Source organism: Microtus oregoni, unplaced genomic scaffold, assembly GCF_018167655.1.
Source record: "Microtus oregoni isolate MIOR12 unplaced genomic scaffold, Mior012 000001F_ref0000356, whole genome shotgun sequence".
In the NCBI taxonomy this organism is placed as follows: domain Eukaryota; kingdom Metazoa; phylum Chordata; class Mammalia; order Rodentia; family Cricetidae; genus Microtus; species Microtus oregoni.
In genome coordinates, this window is record NW_024543060.1 from 6,820,200 (window position 1) to 6,846,666 (window position 26,467).

At 47.3% G+C, this 26,467-nt stretch overlaps 1 protein-coding gene across 2 annotated transcripts in view; it reads left to right on the forward strand.

Annotated features, from left to right (window-relative positions):
- The first annotated feature begins 1,132 nt into the window (after positions 1-1,132).
- Positions 1,133-26,467, forward strand: part of Ebf2 (EBF transcription factor 2) — a 196,395-nt gene continuing 171,060 nt past the window's right edge. For both annotated transcript variants that reach the window (XM_041667848.1, XM_041667855.1), the window contains exons 1-6: positions 1,133-1,263; positions 3,558-3,714; positions 4,760-4,823; positions 5,074-5,129; positions 5,551-5,624; positions 12,125-12,193. In XM_041667848.1, coding sequence (XP_041523782.1) covers positions 1,133-1,263; positions 3,558-3,714; positions 4,760-4,823; positions 5,074-5,129; positions 5,551-5,624; positions 12,125-12,193 — 551 coding nt within the window. The remainder of the gene's footprint in view (positions 1,264-3,557; positions 3,715-4,759; positions 4,824-5,073; positions 5,130-5,550; positions 5,625-12,124; positions 12,194-26,467) is intronic.

Below are 26,467 nucleotides of genomic sequence, written 5' to 3' on the forward strand. Positions count from 1 at the left end.
ATTTAAACTGCACTTGAGCCTCACTCATCCACACTCCACTCTCGCCTCCCTTCATCTCTTCTCTCCTTTTAGCACTTGTAGCCCTCCCACGAAATGATAGTCACCCTGGAACTCTAGGAGAAGTGGGAGACCGGCTCAGGAAGGATGCCCTGGGGGGAGTGTTTGCATAAAGCACGAGTTCAGGTGGTCACACTTTCTGCTTGCTGCCAAGCATGCACACAAGTCCAAACCCCGGGAAAGAATCTTCTGGGTCCCCTGCAGGCGACAAAAACCTATACATCTAGAGGCAAATTCGCTCAGCTTCCTGCTCCCGCGATCAGACAGAGCCATCATGTTCCTAACTCCTAAGTCCGGCTACTCTGTTTCAGTGCGGGATATTGGGGTCCCCTTCCCACGCAGGTCAAACACTCGGGGTTCTGGCCCAGGCTCCGCGCCTGCAGCTTGCAGTAGCCTTTCACCTCAGGGACTTCGGGCCACGCCGAGCTTGGCGAACGCCGCGGGAGGACGTCCGCCCGGCTTACCCAGAGCCGGCCAATCCCGGGCGTCCATGCAAATGAGGCTCCTTATCGGGCCTCGGCTCCGCCTCCCACGGCCCGGGTTGTAGTAACCATTCATGGGGCCCGCGCGCGGCTGCAACCCGGCTCCACCGCGCTCTCAGCCACCGCCTCCTCCGGGCTCCGGATCTTCCCCTTCCTCTCACAACTGATCCTGTGGGGGATTTTTTTTTCTATATTGGAACGGTGGGGAGGAGCAGGGAGGGGGGAACCAGGAGGAAGGGGAGAGATCAGACAGCTATCTATCTCCTCCTGTTTTTCCCAGAACAGGTGATGCTTCGAAATTGCGATCACTTTCAGGAGAACGCTCTGCAACTGGAAGGATGCGGGCGACCTAGGGTGGTAGAAGCCCCGAGGCGGCAGATCTGAAGCCACCGAGGATAAAACCCCAAACTTTGAGTGCATTGTGCGCGGAGGGAAGGACTGGTTATTTCTTTCCAAGAGGGCCCCAAACTTCGTCACTTGCCCCCTTTCTCGGATTGCTTTGGAGAACAGCGTTGGCTGGCAGCGTTGGAAAGTCGGGGCGGTGTTGTCGTAAAGTCACTTTTAAGGCTACAGTAAAGGATCAGACTTTTTAAATGTTTGGGATTCAAGATACGCTAGGAAGAGGACCAGCTCTGAAAGAAAAGTCGCTGGGCGCCGAGATGGATTCGGTCAGGTCCTGGGTCCGGAATGTCGGCGTGGTGGACGCCAATGTCGCGGCTCAGAGGTAATGAGACTGGAGCCTTGTGCTCTGGAAGTATCTGCTTGTGTCTGTCTCTCCGTGTGCCCCTCTCCCTTCTCTTTCTGTTTCTCTCTGTCCCCGTCTGTCCTTCCAGGCCATGCGCATTGGGGTTCTCCCGAGGGGGCGGGAAGGTCGCTGTGGCCAGGGGAATCCTCCGGCAGCCAACACTGGAGTTTCTGAATTACCGAGGTCATAGGTGTTTCCCCTTCACTCCTTCCCACAGTCCGTTCTTTGGGGGAAAAATATTTTGAAGTAGCATTAAAGCTTCATGCCTCAGCATTTACTCATGGAATCAAGAGCGGAGCGTGAGGACCGGAGCTGGCAGCGGAACTGGCTTCCCGGTCACCCCGAGGTTTCTCCACGCGCCTGCGAGCGCCTTTCCTCCAGCATCTTTCAGGATAGTTCCGAGACTCGGGGAGCCCAGTGGCCAGATGGTGGCGGCGGCGAGAGGATCCGGAAAGGCCTGAGCGGCTGCAGGGGAAAGCAAGGCGGCAGGGAGCTCTGGCAAAGGGGATAGGCAAGCCCTTCCTGGGTCAGAGAGAGTGGGCCAGACAAACCGAGGCGGGCGAGAAATTAACGAGCAAGGACTGAAGCACAGGAGAAGTCGCGGGAGAGGCGAGAAAGGAGGTTGGTCGGTTGCCTGAGCCGAAGAGAAGATAAACTTACAATTTTGCGCGTTCCTCAAGTTGATTTTGACTCCAAATCTTCACGTGTGTGGATGGTAAAGTCTTGTCCAGGGTTCCATCCCACGAAGATACTCCAGTCCCCCTTCGCAGCATCGCTTCTGAACTGGAATTCGTGGCCTTCGTGGCCAGGTCTACGGGAGGCAGCTCCCTTACTCTCTCAAGAGCCTCCAAACTTCTTCCAGGACTGTCGTCTCTCCCTCTGCTCTCCGTGCCAACCTCCTTAAATCTGAACTTCTCACAGAGAAATGACCCCATTTCCAGACACGCCACATCTTCAGGTGTCCCGGGTAGAGCGAACTGGCTGCCACCCTTGAAGGACCCGAAGCAAAGGCCGCATGCCGGGTGACTGAAGCGGGCTGCGGTGCCCGACTGCCACCCCTCCGGAGCCGTGATGCTCAGCTGTCTCTGAAGCAGATGGTACTTAGCGGAGGCTGCGGCTCACAACAGCGCTCTGAGGACTCGCCCCGGCGCGAGGGGACTAAGGCAACTCTGCAGATCCGCACTGTGACTGTCTCCTAGCCAGACTTAAAGACATCATCCGTCCTCCTGTCCTCCTATTTTCCCGTCCGAAATAAAATGCTGCTGGCTAAAGTTTGAGCAGGCAGTCAGAGTCTAGCCAAAAATGTACACCTTTCAAAAAAGTGACCGCGACCGTGCCAAACACAAGAATCCGGAAGACCTTAGGGCCACCGGGCTGTCCTTGACATTTGTCAGTTCGCCGGCGCCACACGATTTTCAGTTAAATGGGGGTGGCACTTACGGAGACAGGTATACAGAGAGGTCCTGTGCACACATTCAAGGCTCTGGAGGACTCCGGGTCTAGCGCTACAGAGTCAGGGAACTGGGGAAAACGCTTGAGAGCTGACCACCGGGGTCTCTGGCCAGGATGCTTGATTGCCTCTTAATATTTTGGCTTCTCCACGTGGAGCAGCTCCGGAGGGCGAAAGTCCTCAAACAGCAAGTGTTCGTCCCTGGCCCGCTTTCCCCAGCGACGACTGTGGGGATTTTGCCCAGACGCTGTTCTGGATGCAAATTTCGGTAGAGTAAGCCAAATGGCGGGTGAGGCCCTGTGAGGACCAAGACTTAGGCTCCAGGCTTCCCGTCTTTTAGGCTGTGTCACAGGGCTGGTAACTCATTAGACAGGAATTAAAGGGGTCATTTGCTCAGATGCAAAAGAATCTCATCTCGCCGCCCCTCACCCCCAAAGCTGTGTCAGAGATTTGAGGTTTGGCAGGAGGCTGCAGGAAGATAGGGTAGGCGTCAGCGGTTTAGACTCGCTTCTCAGGACCTTAGCTCTGGTCTTTCGCTTCCACTAAAGGCCGGACAAGGAGACTTAGAGACCTGGCGACAGGATTCTGGGAGGTTGTTTAACGAACTGGGCGCTGGAAGCAAGGTGCCTATGGCAACTCCTCTAAGGGAATGCGTTTCCTAACAGAAATGGTAAAGGACCTGAAGGTTTCAGGTATTTGGGGCCTGGATTGTAGATCTCTTGGCCCCTCTGCAGTGTGGATGGGGGACGTTAGTAATTGCCTAACTCTCTTGTCTTTCTCTCTTTCCCCGCGTCCTGTCTTCCTACCATCTCTTCCGGTGCAGTGGAGTGGCCCTGTCCCGGGCCCACTTTGAAAAGCAACCACCCTCTAACTTGAGGAAATCCAACTTCTTTCATTTTGTCCTGGCGCTCTACGACAGGCAGGGACAGCCGGTGGAGATAGAGCGCACGGCCTTCGTGGACTTTGTGGAGAACGACAAAGTAAGCAGACCCCTGCTCCCCCTCCCGCCCCGGGGCCTAATAACTCCCTCCTTGCGAAGCACTAGGATTCCATCTGTCACTTGCGACACTTTCCTGCTCGCATCATCAGGGATGATAAATTGAGGCTTCCCATCCTCAGTCTCTAACTCAGTGGATGCCCCCCCCCCCCCCCGCCCCTCCGCTAGTCCCACTCAGAATCCGGCGATTCCGGCAGCGCGCGCACCTGGACTTGGGGTCAGTAGAAGCCACTGACTTCGGAGAAAAAGTTCTCTAGACTGTAGTTTTAAAAGTATAACCAACGCTGCCGCTGTCAGTCTGTCTCCAGGTTATTTATTTATTTTTTCATTTTCACCTGGCAGCGGGGGAAGAGAGCAAAGGGGTGCAGGTGTGTCAATTCAGTGTTATGTGGGAACTCTGGTCGGCCTTCCCATGCTCGCGGTCTCAAAAGTCTTTACCGCCCCCTCCCCCCATGTACTAAAGGACAGAGTGCCTCCTTTGAACTCAAACTCTGATTTGAGGGCTGGATTTGATCTGAAATGAAGGGTTGTTTACCTAAACCAATACATGCCCAACAGCTGTGTCTCAGCTCCAGCCTCCTTAGCTGTGCAAAGGGAACCTTAGGGTAGCTAGCTGCCAAGGTCCCCAGCCCTGGGCCTGCTCACTCCGGTTTTGCGGAACTAATGTTGCCCTTCTAAAGGACAGGCAGACTCACTTTTTTTCCCTGAGAGAAGCCCAGGGGCTTCATATGGACAGATGGATTGGGTGGGCACTGTTTAAAGCCAGCCCTTGGTGTGGATGTCTGGTCTTCACGGCAGCGGGAGGAGGCAGGGGTGCACTTAGGAGGACATTTTTTAAGAGGGAGAGGCAAGGGCTGATGAAGGTCAAGTGACTGCAAGTCTTGACAAATTTCCCTTCAAGGTGGCCAATGGCGGGAGCTGCTCCTTGCCCTTTGACCCCGGGAACTGGATAGGGGGTTGTTCAAAGCTTGTTTCTTTCATGGGGGGGGTGTTACCAAAAAGTACAAGAAGGGTTTCTGTATTTTTAGGAACAAGGCAATGAGAAGACCAATAATGGCACCCATTACAAGTTACAGCTCCTTTACAGCAACGGTAAGCGGCTTCGTGGGCAGGCGCTGCAGCCAGGTGTAGCGGCTAGCTACTGCCTACTGTATGCTGGCTAGGGCAGGTCCTGATTGGGGGTGGTGATTGAGGGTAGTCCCCCTCCAGGTCACTTCCATCACGGAGTCTGTGGCCTGATGGACAGACGGGATCAGGCTCCAGGGCAGGGAAGGGGTTTGGGAATGGGCGAGGGTTCCTGCTGTCCTTGCCCACCCATCGCCTGTCCCCCTACGCCCTGCAGGTGTCCGCACAGAACAAGACCTCTACGTCAGGCTCATCGACTCAGTCACCAAGCAGGTGAGCCCTGGAGCCGGTTGCCTTTGCTTCCCCACTCCCGGGGCTGTCTCTGACTTCTGCCTTTAGTGTGATTTACTGTAGAGGATTCACACTTCCCCTCACCCCAAGCCCACTTTGGGAAACAAAACAAAAACTCTCCCCCTCTCCTCTGTTTTCATCTGCTTTAGGGGAATGCTAGGTGTTGGGGAGGCGTGGTAAATGAAGGGCTGAAGGCAGCAAAGAATTACTGAAGTTTCGGTTCACAGGGTATCCTCTTTGCTAAGAAGAACTAAGGGGTGAACTTCTATATCAACGGGGCTGTAGCTCTGGTTCTGTGTGTGGGAGGAGGGTCTCTGAGGTGGCAGTGAGAGGGAACCGATTTTTGGACTTGCTCTAAAGCTCTGTCTTTGCCTCTGTCTCATTGTGTCTTCCTTTCTGACAGCCCATAGCCTATGAGGGGCAGAATAAAAACCCAGAAATGTGCCGAGTCCTGCTGACACATGAGGTGATGTGCAGGTAAGAGTCCCCTGCTTTTTTTTGCCTGGGCTGGTCTAGAAAATTGGGAGCTTCTGAGGCTGCTTTGCCAAGGCATCTGGTAGATTTGTCCCTGGGCCGATTTTGAAGACCTCTCCTTGTCTTTAAGGTTGTTGTTTTGGAGTATAGTCCTTTAGACTGGGAAAAGGATGCCAGAAGATGGATTCCATTCCCCTGGCTTCCCAGAGTTTCTTCCACAAAGTGGGAACTCTTAGCTGCTGTGCAGGCATCAGGGTGGGCTTGGGGTTGAATTTGGGATGAAGCCTTCCCCCAGACTCTTGGTCTGCTCAGGGCAGATTTCCATGAGTGCGGCTTGTGGAGTTAGCTCCTGAACACTCAGCTGAGGCCAGGCACCACCAGGGGGCTGGGAGGCCAGATCCTAAGTCCCAGCCCTCCTGGGAGATACCTGGGCTTCTTAGGTCAAGAAGTTCAAGGAATCAAGGCAGAAAAATCAGTGGGTGCAAGTATAGGGAGAAGCCCGTGCTGGGGACATCTGAGGTCCCAGGAAGGATGAATTCAGAGGACCACACTGTGAAAACTACAGTCTACCGGCGGCGTTCTCGGCCTTCCTGCCGGCCCTCAGGGCCCAATCCATTCTATTTTGAGCTCTGCATATTGCCCCCTTTCTCCTACTTAAGTTGAAGTGAGTTGCTGATGGCAGTGGTGGGGAATTCATCCCTGCATTCTATCTCTCAGCTAATGTTTTCGGAGGGCTCAGTGTGTGCTGTCTAGTGGGTAGGGTGTTAATGAGCAAACCATAAATGGGGAAGGACATACAAGGGACCCTGGGAAGAATGCCTTCAGTATAAGATGGAGAGGTCTGTTTTGTACACACATCTCCCTGTCTCCAAAGTCTGGAGGGCAAGCCTCTGCTCTTCCCTCTGCTCGGCTCTCAATTCCTTGACTGTTGTTCCCATTCCTGGCTGTGTGGGGATAATTGCAGGTCATCTGACTTAGTAGGAAGCCTTCCTTAGGAAGCTCTCTAAAGCCCTCCCTACCCCCTCAATCCAGCCAGTAAGAAATCATAACAAACAGACATGCTTGTTTAGGTTGTGGCCAAGTATTAGGAAAGCAAATTCACCAAGAGGTGAAGTTGAGGCCTGTCCATGGCCTCAGCCACAGGGCACTGAGGTGCCATGGCCTGAGGAGGGCCTGGGCAATGGGTAAGAGACTCCATTACTTCCCAGCCCCTGACAGGTCTGGCCAGAAGTCCTGGTCTTCCTGGTACTTGCCTGTCATACCTAGAAGACACAGTCACAGTGCTTTGATTTGGTTGGCTAGTCAAAAGGAGGTCTCTTCTCCCTCCACACTTCTAAGTATCCCTGTCTGGAGAGACAATCTTAAAAGAAAGAAAGACACCCCCCTGGCCCCCCGTAGCCATTGTCTAAGGAATCCCCCCATCACTTTAAATAATGCTCTCACACTCCATGAAGCTGTAGTTAAGGATGACGTTTTTATTTTTTAAACCTAATCAAATCCTCCTTGTTTTATGCGGTTTAAATAGCAGCATCAATTTTTAAAGCCTCTAGTTTAGTCTGCATTAGTAACACAATATGAAAATTTAATGTACTGTAACTTCTCTGCAGTGGAGAGTGGGGAAGATGCGCACTTACTTTCTTTGCAAACTAGATTTTCAAACAAATATTAATTGTGGGTGAATAAACAATCTGTCGGACAGGTTACTGTCTGCAGTGTGTGTGTGTGTGTGTGTGTGTGTGTGTGTCTGTGTGTCTGTGTGTGTTGGGAGATGAGAGATAGGTGAGTCCGTAGGCACAGGGGAACTTCTCATCAGTTAAAGGGACTGATTTTCCTGGAAGGGGAACCGGTCCTTCTCCTTCACTTGGACCAGTCAGCTCCAGCTGTCAGTGATGGAGCCCGAGTGAGCCGCCCAGTTCTCCAGTGACTAATTAGTACATATACTTTTATCACATGGTCTTGTCTGGCATACCTGGGTACTTCCGGGAATGGTTTGCTGTTCTGTATTCATTAGTAAAAGGTTCATTAACTGGTCTTTGGCTTTGGTGGTGGTGGTATGTATGCGAGTGTGCCAAAAACAAAGGGGCAAAATTCATCTCTTCAGGAATAACTTTTCCTCTCTTCCCCAGTGATCTCGGCTCTTCCCCGCCTTAGCTCATTTGGTCAATTATTAGCAAGGAGATATCTAGGTGTTATGTTGCTGCCAGCTACCCCTGCGCCCTCAATGCTCAGAGGGTTAAAAGATATTATAATTTGAACAGAAGTCGTCTCTAGGCCTACAGCTGGCTAATAACAGAGTTGTATTGAGCGCGAGCAAACCCCACAGCTGTGACTTTTCGCCACAAGGCGCGGGCTAGACAGGGCCCTAATCAGATGGGCCAGCCGGGCAGTGGGGCCAGTGTCTTTATCGGCCAGATGGTGTGAATTTAGACACTTTTGTTATGCAATCGCAGGGAGGAGTTGGGGAGAAGAAAACAAAACAAAAGCCACCATGCTGGGCGCTTATTTGAGTTTGAAATTAGAGACAGATTTTTGAAAGTTGAAGGGTTGAATTTTAAAAGCAGTTTGCAGAGGAAAAGGACACATTAGCTTATCTCGGGCTGGAGTTGGGCTGCTAGACTCCCTCTGACCGAGACCAGGGCTTTTTTTTTTTTTCTTCCCCAGTCATCTTTTCATCTTTCTTTTTCTCATTTTCCTCCTTTCCCGAAAAACAAAAAAATTCAGGTAAGATTCAGGACTGCGATAAAAATTCCTCAGCCCCAACCTCTCAGCCATAGCTTGCCTTACTTTTTCTCTCCCCCCCCCACACACCCCGCTTCAAAGTGTCCCTGGGAAGGAGAGGCCTGTGAGCAACTTGAGAGTGTTTCAAGCAGAAGGAGCCCAAATAAATTGTAGGATAATCTAAACCTGGGAGACAGAGAGACGGCTTTCAGTTTCACACACTGGGGAAAGAAAAGAAACCTTCCCAAACCCTTAGGGTAGTTTTAACCTATTGAAGTTTTAGTCTTCTTGTCTATCTATCTATCTATCTATCTATCTATCTATCTATCTAAATATCTTTTCATATTTTATACTCATTGTCAGTTCAAAACAAAACATAAAATCTCTTCTCAGGTACTTCAGACTGAGGCCTGCTCACTGGAGTATAACCTTAGAGCCTTTGAAACAAAATAGACAAACCTAAAGCCGGTCATTCAGGCCTCCTCTAGAGGGGAAAGAGAACCAGGCAATGTCACCTGAGTGATTCAGGGATCCGTTCCTGAGTGCCAGCTACCCACAGTGTTGGTGGGCTGTGGTTCTACGTGTCCTGGGTTCATCGCTTCCCTTGATTCTCAGGAACGCCAGGATTGACTAACGCTTAAGAATCCAACACAGCTAGAACATATTGACAAGAACTTTCTTTAAACACACTACACTACACACACACACACACACACACACGAAAAGGAATTTTTGTTTTAACTGAGAGACCCCGAGAAACCTTAAGGAGTATTCAAATGGGGCAATACAACCACTTCTTATTATGTTTATATTTTTACTATTGCTATTCAGTAGCCCAGTGAATGTCTATATCTTTTCTCTGCAATGTGCTAACATGAAGAGGCACTATTGCAGGGCCTTCCTTTCAGAAATAAAGGGTCAGCCCTGCGGCTCCTCTGCATTTTTTTCTCTATAGGCCATTTCCTTCCCTCCCTTGCTCCCCGACATGGACCACTTTGGCACAAGCTAACTTTTTTTTTTTTTAATAATTTTTTCCCTCTTTTACAACAGAGGAAATCCCTGTGGAAAGCAGCTGAATTCAGCTGAGCAATTTTGCAAACTTATGGGCCTCCTCAGAATCATTCCTCCCCAAACCAAACAGATCGGCACATTCTGAGGACATATGTGTTTGCAATTAAATTGCACCAGGACTGCGCACGTATTTGGGTAGGGGCAAGGCTGACAAGCTGGTGATGCCGAAGGAGAGTTTGGTTTTGGAGGTTTTTAGGTAGCTAGTGTATGGGGGGGGGGGAAGCTCTTGAAACTGTAGAGCTGTACAAAGTTGTTTTGATTGACCAGCTAACGGTAACACATTGACAGAAAGAATACTCCAGAGGTGGGAGGTACAGTGGGTAGGGAGTTGTGGGGAATACAAGGGCTTTGGGAGGCGGAAGTACAGCTGGCCAGGATTTTTTCTTTTTTATGGGTGTTAATCTTGGGATGAATTGAAATTTTAAAAGTTAAGATCTAATATAATTTCAAAGGTCAAATATTATTTCAGAGAGTCCCAGTGGCAAAGACTGGCATTCAGGAGAGTTGAGACAATTTTTAATATTTACTAATTTGATACATGTCTTAGAGCTGCATTTGTGCCCACTTGATGAGCAGGCGTTAATGTCTCCCAAGGGCCTTTTACACTCTGAGGGTGGTACAGTTGCCCACTGATTAATCTGTGTATCTCTGGTAAGAGAGACACATTGCAAAAGTTTGTAAATGTTCATTTAAAAAGAAAAGGGTGGTTAGAGAGATGGCTCAGCAGTTAAGAGCGCTTGCCGCTCTCAAAGAGACCCAAGTTCAGTTCCTAGCATAACACATGTCCAATACCTTCTTCCGCCCTCTGTAAGCACTAAGAATGCATGTGATGTACATACATGCAGGCAAAACACTCATACACATAAAGTAGAATAAACAAAATCTTAAAAAAATTTCTTGCCAGACATAGCGTCAAGAAATCCACTAATCCAGCATTAATTCCAGAACTTGGGAAGCAGAGGCAGTCAGATCTCTTAGTTCAAGGTCAACCTGGTCTACAGAGTGAGTTCCAGGACAGCCAAGGCTGCACAGAGAAATCCTGTCTGGAAAAACCAAACCAACTCAAAACTCTTTATTCTGCCTGTGTTTTGCGTGTGTTTATGTCTGCGTATGGTATGCATGCCTGGTGCCCTAGGTGGCTGTCTAGGGCATCGACTTCCCCTGGATCCAGAGTTCTAGATACTGCGAGTCACTGGGCGGTGCTGGGAATTGAACCTGGGCCTTCTAGAAGAGCAGCCAGTGCTTTTACCTGCTGAGCCATCTTTTCACCCCCTCCATTGTTTGTTTCTGCTTAATTCTGTGGAGGCTGCAGAGGGCGGCTGAGCAGATCCCGACTGCGCTGGTGCACGTCTTGGGGTCCCTTTTTGGCACACGGGCACCCTTCCTGTTTCTCTTTGTACTGTTATAATTTGCATGAACTCTCATTGCTGCATCCTCATCTGCTTAACCCTAGAAGCCCTTCTAAAGATAACCAACCCAAATGCTTTCAGGAGAAGGGAAGCAAAACTCAGATAAGGGACCCAGAGATTTCTCAGGGGCTAGGTTTATCCTAGGTTTGAGCTGCAGAGCGACCATAGCAGGGCAGCACACACACAAGGATGGTTATTAAAACATGTATTAGATATTTTCAACCGGTAGGATGGCCATGATTTTCTTATGAGCTGTGTCAAGGCTACAAGCTAGGTCAACCGTTCTTGATAGTGAGCATGCAAGTGTCCGCTGTCTGATGAACACTGGTTGGATTACGTGTACCCTGTTGGTCTTCCCACCCTTGTCTGTTGACTTTGAACAGATACTTTGGGACAATATGTTTGTTCTTTTAAGTCATTTTGGGCCTTTCCTTGCTGTTGTAATTGCTTTGGGGGCCTCACCCCTTCAGCATTTCTCTGTCTGTCATTTTGTCTGTCTGTCTGTCTACCAGGCTCCCTGTACTTAACAGAGCGAACACCTTGGGAGGCAGAGACTTTAGGACCGGGACTTGATGTATTCAAATCTTATTTCTGTTCTGAAAATTGTTAGTTACTTTTCTCCAGTTTGGTGTTTCATTTCCTCCTGATTTAAAAATGCATAGCTTTCTTTTTTTATGCATCCATTTTGACAAAATATATAAAATTTATACAACTTAAAATATGTAAATTATCATTTTCTTCCTTCATCTGGAAAATGACAGCAAAAAGTGGATAAATAAATGCTTAGAAAGGACACCCTGTTTTCCAGAGAAAGCTGGTAGGTCCATAGGTTTACAACAACCCAGGCAGCTACTTTTGGTCTATAGCCAGGATTTAGAAATCAAATCATCCTTTTCTTTTTCTTTATTCACTTTTATGTATTTTAATACATCCGTACACCCTTTCTTTCTTTAAATATTTATTGGGATATAAAGACTTAAAATACACTTTCATAAAATCTTCATGTGTCAGCCCGGAAGTGACCTCGGTAGATCTTAAGATCCAAACATCTGTAGTTAAGTTACAGATATGGCTCTCAGGAAAGCTGAGACCCGCCAGCTCCTAAGATAGAGAATTTGAATGAGTTTGGATTCAGGTATTTTTTTTTTTTAAATAAATAGAGCATTGTCCCGAAGTTTGCTCTTGTGTGGTTTATAGTCCGGAGGCTACTTTGGCCATTTGGGAATGTTCCTACGCAGTATGCTCATTGAACTTTTTCAGTTTGACATAGTTTCTTTCATCGTTTTGATTCCCTCCCCCCTACAGTCGATGCTGCGAGAAGAAGAGCTGCGGGAATCGGAATGAGACCCCGTCAGACCCTGTCATCATCGACAGGTAGGGGGAACGACTTGATTTCTGCTGTTTATACGGCTCCTTCCTTCAGGAGTCTTAACTCTGGGGAACGATCCTGGGGGACTTTGCTGTCATCTTGGCTTTTGTGTTTTCTGCAAGGCACGAAGCTCTTATAAGCAGGATTTAGAAATCAGAATCTTTTTTTCATTTTTTTATTCACTTTTTAAAAAATTAATCTTTGGTGTTTAGAGATGTGGTCTTGTTTTTGCAGCTCAGGTTGAGCTTAAACTTGTGTTTTTCCTGCTTCGCCTCCCAGGGACTGGGGTACAGGCTTGGGCTAGGACCTTCTTTCCAGGTAACGCAGACTCACTGGCAAGTTTATTAACACTGACTTCAGTCTCGTAAGGTGTGTGAGTTGACAAAAGAAGGTGAGGCCTTGGGCCTGCCACTGCCCCTCTCTGGCAGGGTATGGCCAAATCCTTTCTGTAGAGCTCAATGCCATTTTTTTTTTTTTTAAATATTACCTATGTTTGATGGTTGTTGCTGGACTTGAAGCCTTTCATCTCAGGTAGCCATGTAGGGGCTCCTGACAAATTTGCTCTTAACATTGAGAGTTTTTCCTGCCACACAGAACCAGCCTGGGTTCTATGCTGTGTTCAGAGGGAGATAGATTCTCTGGGACAAGATGCTAATTCACTGAAATGTGATTTAGGCCTCCTCAGCTGTCTGTTTTTGTGATTGGAAACAGAACTTACAAACCAACGAAGAAATGCCAGATTAACTTCCAGCCATCATGTAATTTTTAAAGAAACCCCAAATTCCCATCCCTAATTTTTTCTCTTTCGTTAAAAAACGGGAAGAATTCCCTGTTGCTCCTTTCTCTGGGTTTTCATGTTTCTAGCCAGGTCCTGAAATGGTTCGGAGAGACCTCCGTCTCCAAAGTTGTTATTCTAATATTCCAGTATATTCTCAGTGGGGAGGATGGAACCTCTGGCATTCTTCCCAGGAAAGTCAGCTTGCTTTCTCCATGAAAAGTGTAGCACAGCCACAGGGACGGAGGAGGCTGGATGTGTGATCCTGTCCTAGCTCTTGACCTTGGTCAATGCACTCAGCATCACTGTTCATCCGTGGTAAAGTGATGGCTGTCAGGGGGATGCTGCCTGCTGTTGTAGGCTGCAGGAGATGGTGGCGGTGCCTGGAAGGGTACTGAGCAGAGCAAGCCGAAAGTGTTTGTTGGATGTGTATGATAACTTTGTCATTTATGGACTTTTTTTTGAGTTCTGGTATTTATAAAAGTGCAAACTTAAATATATATCATTGGAAGGACTCTCTGGGGCCATTCGTCTTCCTCATTTCATAGATGAAAAAAAAAAATGGAACCCCAGAGTGGTGACATGGCATACGCCATTGTTGTGGCAGAATTGGTCCAGGATATAGCTGATCCTGTTAGGTTCCTGCTTCTCTCAAGGCAACAATTGCGTTCTCCCAGCGTGTTCTCTGTCTTAACCAATGCATAGCATCTGCTGACCACACAGAATGTCCTTTCCGTCCAACCTGCGATGCCTTTGGGGTCCTCTGGGAACCAGCAGCACGTGGAAGCAGCCCAGATGCGAGTCTCACCCTTTGGAGGGTGTTCAGAAGTTCGCTGATCTTCATCTAGTCTTTGTGGTGTGGGGTGCGCGTGTGCGAGGAGAGCATGTGTGCGCATGTCTGTGAGTATGCCATGGTTCTTGTGTGGAGTTCAGAGGACAACCTCGGATAATGACCTTTGATTTCCACCTTGTTCAGGACAGGGTCTCTTTTTGCTCACTGATGCTTTCACTAGGCTAGCCGGCCCATTCCAGGCATTCTCCTGTTTCCGCCTCCCATGTCCCTGTAGGGGGCGCTGGTATTACGGACACCTGTGTTACAGAGTCTGGCTTTTATGTGGGTCTAGGGATCCAAACTCAATTGGTCTGATTTGTACTGTAGACACTCTCTCCACCTTACCCCGCCCTCATCTCGTCTTTCCCATTAACTTTAGTCCCTCTTTCAGGAAGGTTACCCAGTTTCATAACTGTCTTATCTCTTCTTGGGAAGAATACCCTGTAAGTCTGTTTTAGAAGTGTTTGCAAACCTGTGAGCACTAACGGACCCCGTTGTCTTCCAAGCACACAGCCCAGTGACTCTGGGCTTTGCAGGAGCTCTTACTGTTAAAAACTCTTCATAAAAATGCACCCATGGATAAAACCGATCCTGCGATCAGAAATACACGTTAAAAGCACCAAAGAAAGCACTCTTTAAAAAAAAAAAAATCATGTGTACCCTCTGTGTGGGAATTTGTACACATGGGTGCAGTTCCAAAAGGGGCCAGGAGAGGGCGTTGGGGTGGCTAGATATGCACGCACGCTGGTAACTGAACTCTGGTCCTCTTTGAGGGCACTATGAGTTTTTTTTTTTTTTTTTTTTAAATTTATTTATTTATTAAGGATTTCTGCCTCGTCCCCACAACCGCTTCCCATTTCCCTCCCCCTCCCCCGATCAAGTCCCCCTCCCTCATCTGCTCGAAGAGCAATCAGGGTTCCCTGACCTGTGGGAAGCCCAAGGACTGCCCACCTCTATCCAGGTCTCCTAAGGTGAGCATCCAAACTGCCCAGGCTCCCACAAAGCCAGTACGTGCAGTAGGATCAAAAACCCACTGCAATTGTTCTTGAATTCTCAGTATTCCTCATTGTCCGCTATGTTCAGCTAGTCCGGATTTATCCCATGCTTTTTCAGACCTAGGCCAGCTGGCCTTGGTGAGATCCCAATAGAACATCCCCATTGTCTTAGTGTGTGGGTGCACCCCTCGTGGTCCTGAGTTCCTTGCTCGTGCTCTGTCTCCTTCTGCTCCTGATTTGGACCTTGAGATTTCTGTCCGGTGCTCCCGTGTGGGTCTCTGTCTCTGTCTCCTTTCATCGCCTGATGAAGGTTAATATTCCTGAGGATGCCTATGTGTTTGTCTTTGGATTCACCTTCTTATTTAGCTTCTCTAGGAACATGAATTATAAGCTCAATGTCCTTTATTTATGGCTAGAAACCAAATATGAGTGAGTACATCCCATGTTCCTCTTTTTGGGTCTGGCTTACCTCACTCAGGATAGTGTTTTCTATTTCCATCCATTTGTATGCAAAATTCAAGAAGTCCTTGTTTTTTACTGCTGAGTAATACTCTAATATGTATATATTCCATACTTTCTTCATCCATTCTTCCGTTGAAGGGCATCTAGGTTGTTTCCAGGTTCTGGCTATTACAAACAATGCTGCCATGAACATAGTTGAGCATATACTTTTGTTGTATGATAGGGCCTCTCTTGGGTATATTCCCAAGAGTGGTATTGCTGGATCCAGGGGTAGGTTGATCCCGAATTTCAAAAAAAAAAGCCCAGGACCAGATGGTTTCAATGCAGAATTCTACCAGAACTTCCAAGAAGAACTAATACCTATACTCCTTAATGTATTTCACAATATAGAATCAGAAGAGTCATTGCCAAAGTCCTTTTATGAAGCTACAGTTACCCTGATACCAAAACCACAAAAAGACCCAACCAAGAAAGAGAATTACAGACCGATCTCACTCATGAACATCGACGCAAAAATTTTCAATAAAATACTGGCAAACCGAATCCAAGAACACATAAGAAAAATTATCCATTATGATCAAGTAGGCACTATGAGTTTTTAACCACCGAGTTATCTCTGCAGCTCCCAGAAGGCAGTGTTCTTGCTTCTGTGGAGACAAAAGATTTTCATATTAGGTGTCTTCACAGGTTGTGTTAGAATGCTTCGCGTTCTTTTAAGATGGTGGAGATGTGCCCTTACGTATCGCGGAGTTTTATGTGACAGTGAAGCTTGTTTTAGGCATCTTGCACATGTCAAACAGTCTGGTGGAGTTTCTGAGTCACCTGAAATATGTGTTACTTTAAAAATGTTGCACCTGTACACATGGAAACGCACAAACCGAGCAGTGCTATAAACTGGCTAATGCCAGGTTTCAGAACTGATTGTCATATGAACGTATGTATTTGTGCATTTTGCTTATTGTAGCCCTTTTTTTTCTTCTTCCCTGAAGATATTGCTTCCTCACCACAGCCTTATCTTCTTACTGCTCTCAGATGACTTTTGGGAGTAACCTCATCGCCTTGCCTTCATTTTCAGAAGTGAGAAGACAGGCGGTCAGGCTTTCATTTGTTGGGTGGGAAAGCGGAGCTTGTATCATCCAGCGGTTCGATTGCCCTTGGGTTCGACGCCTGCCAACCTGAAGGTGGCGCATTTCCTTACCAGGCACCATATGGGTGCAAAGTAGTTTCTTTCAGATTTCCTCCAAGTAACAATGTAGAAACCTCTCCTTTGCCCTTGTTCCTCTCCTGCCAGCTGATCATACCAGCCCCTTCTCTCCTGGCCTACGCAGATGCCATTAATTCACACCATCTCTCTTGGAGTCCCCTCACAGTGCAGGCACACTCCCACACCGGCTCAGGGGAAGACCGCTTACTCCCATGGACTTGTGAATGTTCATGGAGGGGGAGGCTCGAGCTTGATTCTTCAACTTTTCACCCCCTTACAAACATCCCCTCTATGTTTTGCCTTATTGAACTCAAAACTGCAGTGAGGGAATACGGGTGTAGCCACGCTTTCCTCTTTATGAATCCGAGAGAGATAACGGAATGGGAGGGGGAAAAAAGTCATCTTCCATATGTCCTCGACATCACCAGTGGGCAGTTAGAGTCCTTCATCCAGAGGAGGTGAACAGCATCCCTGCACGACACAAGAGCCTTGGAGCTGTCACAAAACAACTGGATCTCCCAAGGAGCCCTGCAATCACACTGCAGCAGCTACCCAGTTTCCAAATAAGAAAAGTAGCATTGCCATCCTGTGGCTCCTTAACTGATAGTTAGTTTTCATAGTGGGAGGTCCCTTGCCAGGAATTTAGTTTCCCATTTCCAAAGACTTAGCCCGGGTCTTGGAGTTGTGCCCTGCTAAACGACTCCCGGTCTTGATTGCCCTAGAAATAGACACCTATTTTGTGTGCGTGTGTGATTTATTTTTATTTTGTGTGCATGAATGTTTTTGCCTGCGTGTGTGTCTGTGTCAATGTAGTGCTTTATCTGAAAGGTCAGAAAAGGGTGCTGGGTCCCCTGGAACTGGAGTTGCAGATATTTTGCCAGCCACCATGTGGGTGCTGGAATCGAACCTGGGTCCTCTGGAAGAGCAATTACTTTTAACCACCCAGCCATCTCTCCAGTCCCACACATCTTTGTTTGTTTGTTTTGCTTTGTGTTTTGAGACAGGGTTTCTCTGTGTAGCCTTGGCTGTCCTGGAACTCACTCTATAAACCAGGTTGGCCTTGAACTCACAGAGATCTGCCTACCTGTGCCTCCCAAGTTCTGGGATTAAAGATGCGCACCGTTACTGACTGACTCTATTTTCATATTCTTATTTATGTCCTTTGTGTGTTTTTGTGAAGTTTTGGGTAGCTAGTCATTCCTCCAAAGAGCTAGACCAGCATCCAGGCTGGGAGAACTTGCAAGTGCCTGTAGTTGCGAAAGATCTTGTGACAGGAGGCCATCAGGGTCAGGCATTTTTAGAAATTTCAGAAATTCTTCTTTGGGAAAATACAAAATGTGACAGATGTATCACTCATTGTATGTTGCCTACTTGACAGTGGTCTACTATGACGTGGGGGCTGGAGGGAGCCCAGTCCAATATGGTGGAGAAGGAGTGGCATTGAGCTGAGCCATGACAGCAGGAGCCAGAGGGAGCTGCTTATTAAATGATTTGGGCTGAGACAATGGGGATGTTCTATCGGGAACTCACCAAGGCCAGCTGGCCTGGGTCTGGAAAAGCCTGGGATAAAACCGGACTCGCTGAACATAACGGACAATGAGGACTACTGAGAACTCAAGAACAATGGCAATGGGTTTTTGATCCTACTGCACATACTGGCTTTGTGGGAGCCTAGGCAGTTTGGATGCTCACCTTACTAGACCTGGATGGAGGTGGGTGGTCCTTGGACTTCCCACAGGGCAGGGAACCCTGATTGCTCTTTGGGCTGACGAGGGAGGGGGACTTGATTGGGGGAGGGGGAGGGAAATGGGAGGCTGTGGCAGGGAAGAGACAGAAATCTTTAATAAATAAATAAAATTAAAAAAAGAAATCAATCAAACAAAAAAAAATAAGATTAAAAAAAATTAAATGGTTTGGGCCAGGAAGCAGAGAGACTTCAGCCCAAAGTGGGCAGAGCTTTAGCCCTTAAGCCTGCCTGTGTTAGCCAGTCAGGCCCATGACACAGGGAGGCTCAAAACAGCGCCACCATCTGGTGACCAAGTGTTCAAACGCAAGAGCCTGTGAGGGACATTTCACGTTCAAACCCTCACAAGGACACGGAATCCCCTCTGTGGCCTTCAGCTATCTTTTGGCTGTGAAGACTCTTCTAGTAAATAGAAATAGCTCCCACTTGCGGGTCCAGGGGAAGCTCTAACTCAGCCCTGTTGCCACCAGCACTGTGTTCTTTAAACTCGTCCATCTGGAATTCCTTCTGAGCACCCGTTAATACTCTGGGCTTGGACATAACCTCATAGTTCCCAGGAAGACAATTTTAGGGACAGGCTCATTAGTGAAGGATAATTGGACTGGAATGTTCTTTACCCTTTTACATTTTAACAGTATGTTGTCATCTACAAAGTTCATACTGGAAACCTTGCAACTGTGTCACACACACACACACACACACACACACACACCACAGACCCATAAAACATAAAAAAAACCTGCAAAAACCAAACCTCATAATGTACTGGGTAAGTTTATGACTTCACATTGGGTTGTCTTCAGAGCTATCCGTGGGACATGCGTGTAGGGGACATTTGTAATTTCACCCTTCCAAAGCCTCATAAAAAAACTGGATGGGGGGCTGGAGAGATGGCTCAGAGGTTAAGAGCATTGCCTGCTCTTCCAAAGGTACTGAGTTCAATTCCCAGCAACCACATGGTGGCTCACAACCATCTGTAATGAGGTCTGGTGCCCTCTTCTGACCTGCAGTCATACACACAGATAGAATATTGTATGCATAATAAATAAATAAATATTTAAAAAAAAAAAAAAAAACAAAAAACTGGATGGATGCAGAGGGCAAGACTTCCTTTTTCAATCTTTACACTCTTTATTTACTTAATGCATGAGTGCATGCATTCTGCAGTGCATGTGTGGTGGTCAGGGGGCTAGACGAGGAGTTGGTTCCCTCCTTCCGCTGTGCGGGTCCTGGAGGTGGAACTCAGTCCGTCAGGCTTGCCAGGAGATACCATTCCCTTCTGAGCCACAGTACTTGAATCTCTGGAAGAGGCGCCTCCTCATGTGTAACCGTGGAGGGTATGAAAACAACATGCCCAACCCCTTCCTCACGCACTAAATAGTGCAGTCTTGCCTGAGGGCATTCTTCTCAAGTGTTTCTGAGCTTCCCTGCTGCCCCGCCCCCAGGGGAATTGATGTGTTTTGGTATACTTTATTTTTCAAGAAGACAAATGAACAATAGGATGATTGTGATTCAAAGAGTTTTCTCAAGTAATATCTGGAATTTTACTGCCCACAAGGAGTTTTTGGGATATTTTCTTCCCTTTTTGTTTGTTTGTTTAAACCGTAGTAAAACAGATGTAACATGAAATTTACCGTCTTTGCCACGATGAAACTTGCGGTTTAGTCAAGCACATTTTTGTGCTTCTTGTCCCTCTGTTCTTTGTAGGGCACTGTGTAGTCTTCTGAAACTACAACCCTGTGCCCATTAAATGACTCTCTGTTCCTTCTTCCTACCCCAAGCCCCTGGTACCCACCTGTCTATCTCCTGAATCACATATAATGGATTTGTATATTCCTTGTTCTTCTGGGATTAGCTTGTTTCACTTAGCACAGTGTCTCCAAGGCATCTCCACATTGCAGTGTGTGTGTGTGTGTGTGTGTGTGTGTGCGCGTGCGTGCGTGCACGCACGTATGCATGTGTACATGTGTGTCTCTGTGTGTGCACAGGCACAAGTGCATGTGTGATGTGAGTGTACACGCATGTGGAGACCAGAAGTTGAAAGTATCTTCCTCCACCACTCTTGACCTTATTTTTTTGAGATAGGGCTTCTCACTGGTGTGGAACTCATTGATCAGCCCAACTGGTGGCCAGCGAGCCCTAGGGATCCTCCTGTCTCTGCCTCCTTAGTGTGGCCTGCTGTGTGTGGCTTTTCACATGAATTTTGGGGATCTGAACTCAGGTCCTCATTCCTGCACAGCAGGTACCCTAGTGACGGAGTCATTTCTACGGTCCTGCGTATTTAGTTTGAAATGAAGTTCTCTCCTTCTGTCGTCTTGGTAGGCACCCTCACAGCAGCGGTCAGCTCTGTTCCCAACCTCCCTTCCCCCCAGTTCCTAGAACAGCCATTTCCCACCACGCATTGCCTTACAGACTGCCTTCCTCTCTAGGATCTCCTGTTAGACTCACTCTCCTCTGGCTGTTGTCCAGCGTTTCCGACGGGGTAGAGGCTTTCAGAGGGTCGCTGTGGGCGTGAAGCCCTAAGTGTTCTGCCCTGTGTGCTTAGAGACTGCATCCATCCTGGATGCAGGGAGCTAGTTCCCTTATCAAACAAATCCATGTAATCCTATTAATCTTTTCCGGTTTGTGGTGTCGTCTGCTTGCCCCTTTATCATGGAGCAGGCAGGTGCCCCGGTCACCCTTGGACTTGAGATCCAGATGAGATGACTGCAAAGTCCCCCAAGGCCAGTGCTCAGCCTGTGGCCACTCCCTCCTTTTCCCTGGAAAAGGGCAAGTCCCTCAGCTTAGAATCATTTTCCTCCAACAACCAATGTTTAGCTAATATTTAATTGGCGCTCACGGTGTGCTGGTCATTATGCTAACCAACGTGTAGTGATTAAACAGCTTTCGTGGTTGCTTAAAAAAGAGATCTCCATTTTGTGCAAGGGTTGCGGCATCAATCTCAAGGAGTTGGGGGTCACTTGGTTAAGGGCCACGTCGTGAGTTTTGGTGGTAAAATCAGATTTTACTCTATCAGGTAGTTATGGAGATAAAACAGCTTGGTACTGGAGTGGGAAAAATTGCCAGAATTCAGAAGGCAGGAAGACTTGGGAGCATGACAAGTAAGGATCCCTGCTGGGAGCGGTGGAGCAAGAAGCAGGAGTGCTGGCAGGGGCTGCTGGCCTCTGTCGTGTGTTAGCTCAGACTGCGTGAGTCACATTCACCTGTGAGACTTATGCTTAGCTGTCGGGCTGTATCCGTCCTCATTGTGGCCACAGAGACCAGGAACGGGGCCCCTAATCACCTACTAACCCTTTATATAAGGGTCCAGAGGCCTCGAGTCACCTCTCAGACTCAGTTTCCCTCTCTGTAAAAGGAAGTGCATTGTATTAGGAAATGGCTGTCACATTCCTTTTGAAGCCTAACTTTTCTGGTTATAGCTTTAAGTACAGATGTTATGTTCCGGGTGTGACAATTCATCAATCGTGGTCATCAGTGATGTTTAGGAACTACTGACCTCAGTGAAGATGCCGCGTCTCTACTACTGTTAAAGAGGTCTCAAAGACCTGGTCTTGGATCACTTTAGGAATATGTATTCACATGAAAATTCCTCCCTTCAGGGAGGGTTTAGATTTTCTTAACAAAAACCTCAGTTTTCTCTTTGATGTGAAGTCATTCTTTTAAGTTTTCCTTTTTCTCAACCTGTTTGGAGAGCTCCAAGTAGGAAAGGGGACTCTGCTGCCTGCGATGTGGAAAGAAAGGCACCGTGGGTGGAGGAACTTCCTCGGGTAACAACTTGAACTAAGGAAGAGGAAGGGAAACAGTTCTGGGACTGGGATATGGCTCAGCTGGGGGAGGAGCTTGCCTAGCATGCACGAAGCCCTGGGCTCCTCAGCATGGCCTAACATAGAGTGTGGTGGCGCACACCTCAGCATTTGGAAGGTGGGGGCAGGAAGATTAGAAATTCAAGGCCATCCTTGACTACCTGATGAGTTCAAGGCTAGACCAGAGTCCGTAAGGCCCTGCCTCAAAAACAAAAAACCAAAAAGCAAAACAAAACAATGGAATCACTTCTCACCATTAATGCGGTGGTTTTGGTTCTGTGATCCCATAAACATATCAGTGCAGACGGAACAGTGCTCAGGGAAAAGTGGATGGTAGGTGACTTGTCATTCCTGCTCTGCGGACTCCTGTCTAATATACAGGTCTGAGTGCTCGCTCTCTCCTCCTTTTGATTTCTGTTTCCTCCTAGGCTATCTGCTCCAGGCTTTTGACCAAATGCAAGTCCTTTTGTCAGGATCTGCCTCCTCAGAAATATCGGTTTTCGTGACCAAAGTCTTTTCAGTTGTTCTATCTCACTTAAGAGATAGGGGTTATTCTTTATCTTTTAGCCTATTTGTGTTTGCCTTTTGTTCCTCACTGTGGTCTTATTCTTGGATATCGGATACCATATGTCATTTAAGACATAATTCCAGGATTGGCAAGATGTTTGTTAGAGTTAATAGTATGCATCTCCCTTGAGTTGTATTAAATACACAAAGGAATCCACATAGGACATGATACGGTGTATATGTGTGTGTGTGTCTGTGTGTCTGTGTGTGTGTGTGTGTAAGGCAGGGTTAGGAATTAAACCTAGAGCCCCCACATGTACTAGTAAAGTGCTTTGTTCCTGCAGTCCTAAATGGCTTTTTTTTTTTTTTTTTTTTTGCAAGGGCCGGGCGAGCTCTTGCAGTGGATGAGGGTTTGGTTCCCAGCATGCAATGGTGGTTCCTAACCATTTGTAACTCTAGTTCCAGGGAATCCAAAGCCTTCTTTTGACCTCTGTGGATGTATCACATGTGTATAGTACACATACACAGACGCAGGAGCTACTCATACACATAAAGCACAGCATAAAAACAAATTTAAAAAGTCATAACAATTGTTGTCTTCGTCCTCTTGATATGTCTATGCAGTGGTTTGGACGTCAGAGGCATTAAGTTGATAATAATAATTAATATTAATTAATTGGTTTTTCACTGCTAAGCCTTGAGGAGCTTAGGTGACTGAGGAATTTGCTAGTTCATACAGGGACTTTCCTAGAGCTGTAATCAGTTGACAGCGACCTAGAAATCTACCCCCAGTGGCAGATAGATAAGAAAAAAATTCCAAGAACATACGTCTAAGGTTCTAAAGTGGAATGAACCCTCATTTGTTCAGGAAGCCCCGATGAAGGGCAGAGTATGTCACAAACTTTGCTGTGTGCCCCAGGAAGAAGACTGAGCAGAGACAAGCTCTTCCTTCAAGGCTTTGCTGAGACAAAGGGTCCTCTGATGTGTCATGATGCAGAAAGTGCCTCCTGAGAGAGATGAAAACCTCCAGAAGATGTGGAGGATGGAGGCGGTGGCCACTTTGGCAGGTGTGGGTGTGGTGAAGGTTGTAACAGTAGTCCCAAGGCTGGAAGGACTGAATGTGGGAAAGGAATTGTGGGAAGGAAAGTATTCCTGGATCTGTCTATGGGTTTAGCAATGCATGGACAATGTGAAGGAAAGGGAAGTTTGGAGGATTAATTAGGATCAAATTTTGGGAAACTTTATATGTCCCCATGAAAGCATTGGAACATTATTTTATTGGAAATAGAAGACATAAAGAATACTAAATAGTACAGTTGAAGATTCAAATTAGTTTTTGTTTTTCAAGACGTAGTTTCCCTTTATATCCCTGGCCGTCCTGGAACTCAGTCTCACACTCACGGAGATCTGCCTGCCTCTGCCTCCCGAGTGCTGGGATCTAAGGTGTGTGCCACCATTGCCTGGCTCAAATTAGTATTTTAGAGAGAGACCTTGGAGAGTGGATTGGGAAAACGGAGGATGGAAGGGGAGCTTGTCATTAGAGAGCCAGCTCTACCCTGTCACCCCAGTGTCAGTAACTGCAGGGGCAAGTCCATCACTTTGCTCCTCCACATCCTGCTTCCCTCTCCTTCCTGATGTTGCCACTTGTCCCCATGAACACACAACCCCTTTGTTCACCCAGCAGCTTCCATCCTTGCAAAGCGCCGCTGCTATACCATCTGGCAATCTGTGAAATTTTTAGTAGCCTGGATGCTAGTGAAATAGCAGACTGTAAGTCTAGTATCCAAACCCTTTGTACGTAATTCTTTAGACAATAGGAGGAAAAGCCAACCGTCATGAGGTTTTTTTTTCTCTTTCCTTCAAAAGGCTTGCTTAATCCCCCCTCCCCCCATCAATTCCCAGTAAAATCTCTCCAGTTTGGCCCACTGAGTGCATGGATTCATTCAGAACAGACAGTTTTGGCTTCAGAATCTTTTCTTATAAAATTCTATGATGTGATCAAAGAGAAGTTTTGCCAGGAAACAGCTGAGTCAGGATGAGTAAGAGAACAGATCTCTGAAAATGAGCTGTGTGACCAAAAAGAAATTGATATTGGTTTCTAGAAAATAGGTCTCTTCCCAAACTTTTCTACCTGGTTGGCACAGGAGCAACAGAAGTTGTGGATCTGGGAAAGACAAGGATAAAGAAAGCTGGGAATTGGGCCCAGTAGTAGTGTTCTTGCTTGGCAAGGGAAAGGTCGCAAGTTCAACAGCATCCCCATCCCATCCCCATATATTATGGCAAGATCACAGTCTTACACTTCAGGGAAACTTTTAGAACTTCTAGACATTGTAGGTGTGTCTTTCTTCTTATTTATGAGCATCTGTGTTTGTCTATATGAGTCTATGCTTCATATGTGCAAGTACTTGTGGGGACCAGAAGAGAGTGTGGATTCCATAGAGTTACAGGCCTTTGTCAGCTGCCCAAGATGGGTACTAGGAATCAGACTCAGATCTCCTGGAAGTACAGAAAACACTCTTAGTGCTGAGCCATCTCTCTATCTTGTCTTTATCTTTATATTTGGGTAAAGGGGCCCGAGTTAGTTCTTCTGGGCCTATTTTTGGACTCTGCCAAGAAACTAGCAGGTCACATGGTTGGGAGATGAGCCAACCATGCCAAGGCGATGAGAAGAATGTTGTCTATGTGACTTTGAGGCTTGAGTACCTACCCGCTAGGACCTGAAAGCACATTGATCAAAATTTTGTAGGAATTAGTCTTTGAGGTTTTGTTTCCTCATTGATCGGGAGCTAAAACTGGAGGCTCATTTCTCAGGAAGGAAGTTGCGGGGTGAGAGTTTAATGTTGGTGAGGTGGTTAGTGGTTTGTCAGCTTGACACAAGCTAGAGTCATTTGAGGTGAGGGAACCTCAGCTAAAAAATGCCCCTATAGGACTGGCAAACCTACAGAGCATTCTCTTGATGGATGTAGGAGGGTTCAGCCTACGGTGGGTGGTGCCATCCCTATGTGATACTGGGGTCTATCAGGAAGCAAACAGAACAAGCTACAAGGAACGAGCCAATAAGCAACATTTCTCTATGGCCTCTGCTTCAGTTCCTGCCTTGGGTTCTCACCCCAAATTTCCTCAGCAATGTAGTGTGCCTGAGAATCCTAAGAAGAAATAAACCCTTCACTTCCTGAATTGCATTTGGTCATGGTCTTATTACAGCGATGGGAATTCTAAGATAAAGGTGTTTGCATTCATCAGTTGGACGACTGTCCTCCTGGAAGGCTTTGCTCTAGGCCTAAAATTTCTGTCCTAGGTACACTTTTATCTTTGCCCTCAAGATTACAGGAAGGCAGAGGTGGGGGCAGGGAGTGGTCCATCAGCTTCTCCCTTATAACAAGACCTAAGAAAGAGCTAAGAAAGGACTTCATCCACAGATGCAATGGTAGAGATGGAGACATTTGCAGAGAAGGGACCGCTGGGTGCAGGCTGATATTTCAAGGACAACAGCTGTATTTTATGAGGCCAGTATGATGTTCAGACTTTTTCAAAGGATAGCTCGCAAGACAGTGGTGAGCAGAGGCTAACACCACTGTTGCTCTAATTGCTCTCATACCCGGTCCCTCCAGGAAAGCCCAGAGGCGGGTCTCTATGGAAACAAGGTGAGCTTCAACTGCATGAATGCAAAGGGCGTTTTCCCAGTTAATTCACAGGTGTACATGACTAATTTTTAACTACATATTGGCATCGCCACCCCACATTTCAAGGGATAAAACCCATCTATAGATAAATGATTTTACAAGTCACATAGCAAGTCAAAGGCTCATCTGGGTCTCTAGCTCCTAGGGCAAGAACTGAGGTGACCTGTGCAAGGAGAAAGAATGGAGAAACAGTGAGCTTCTTGAGTATTAAATTATAATACTGGATTACAAATCTTTCAACTGGACTGGAGGACTAGGGAATGCCATACCTTCT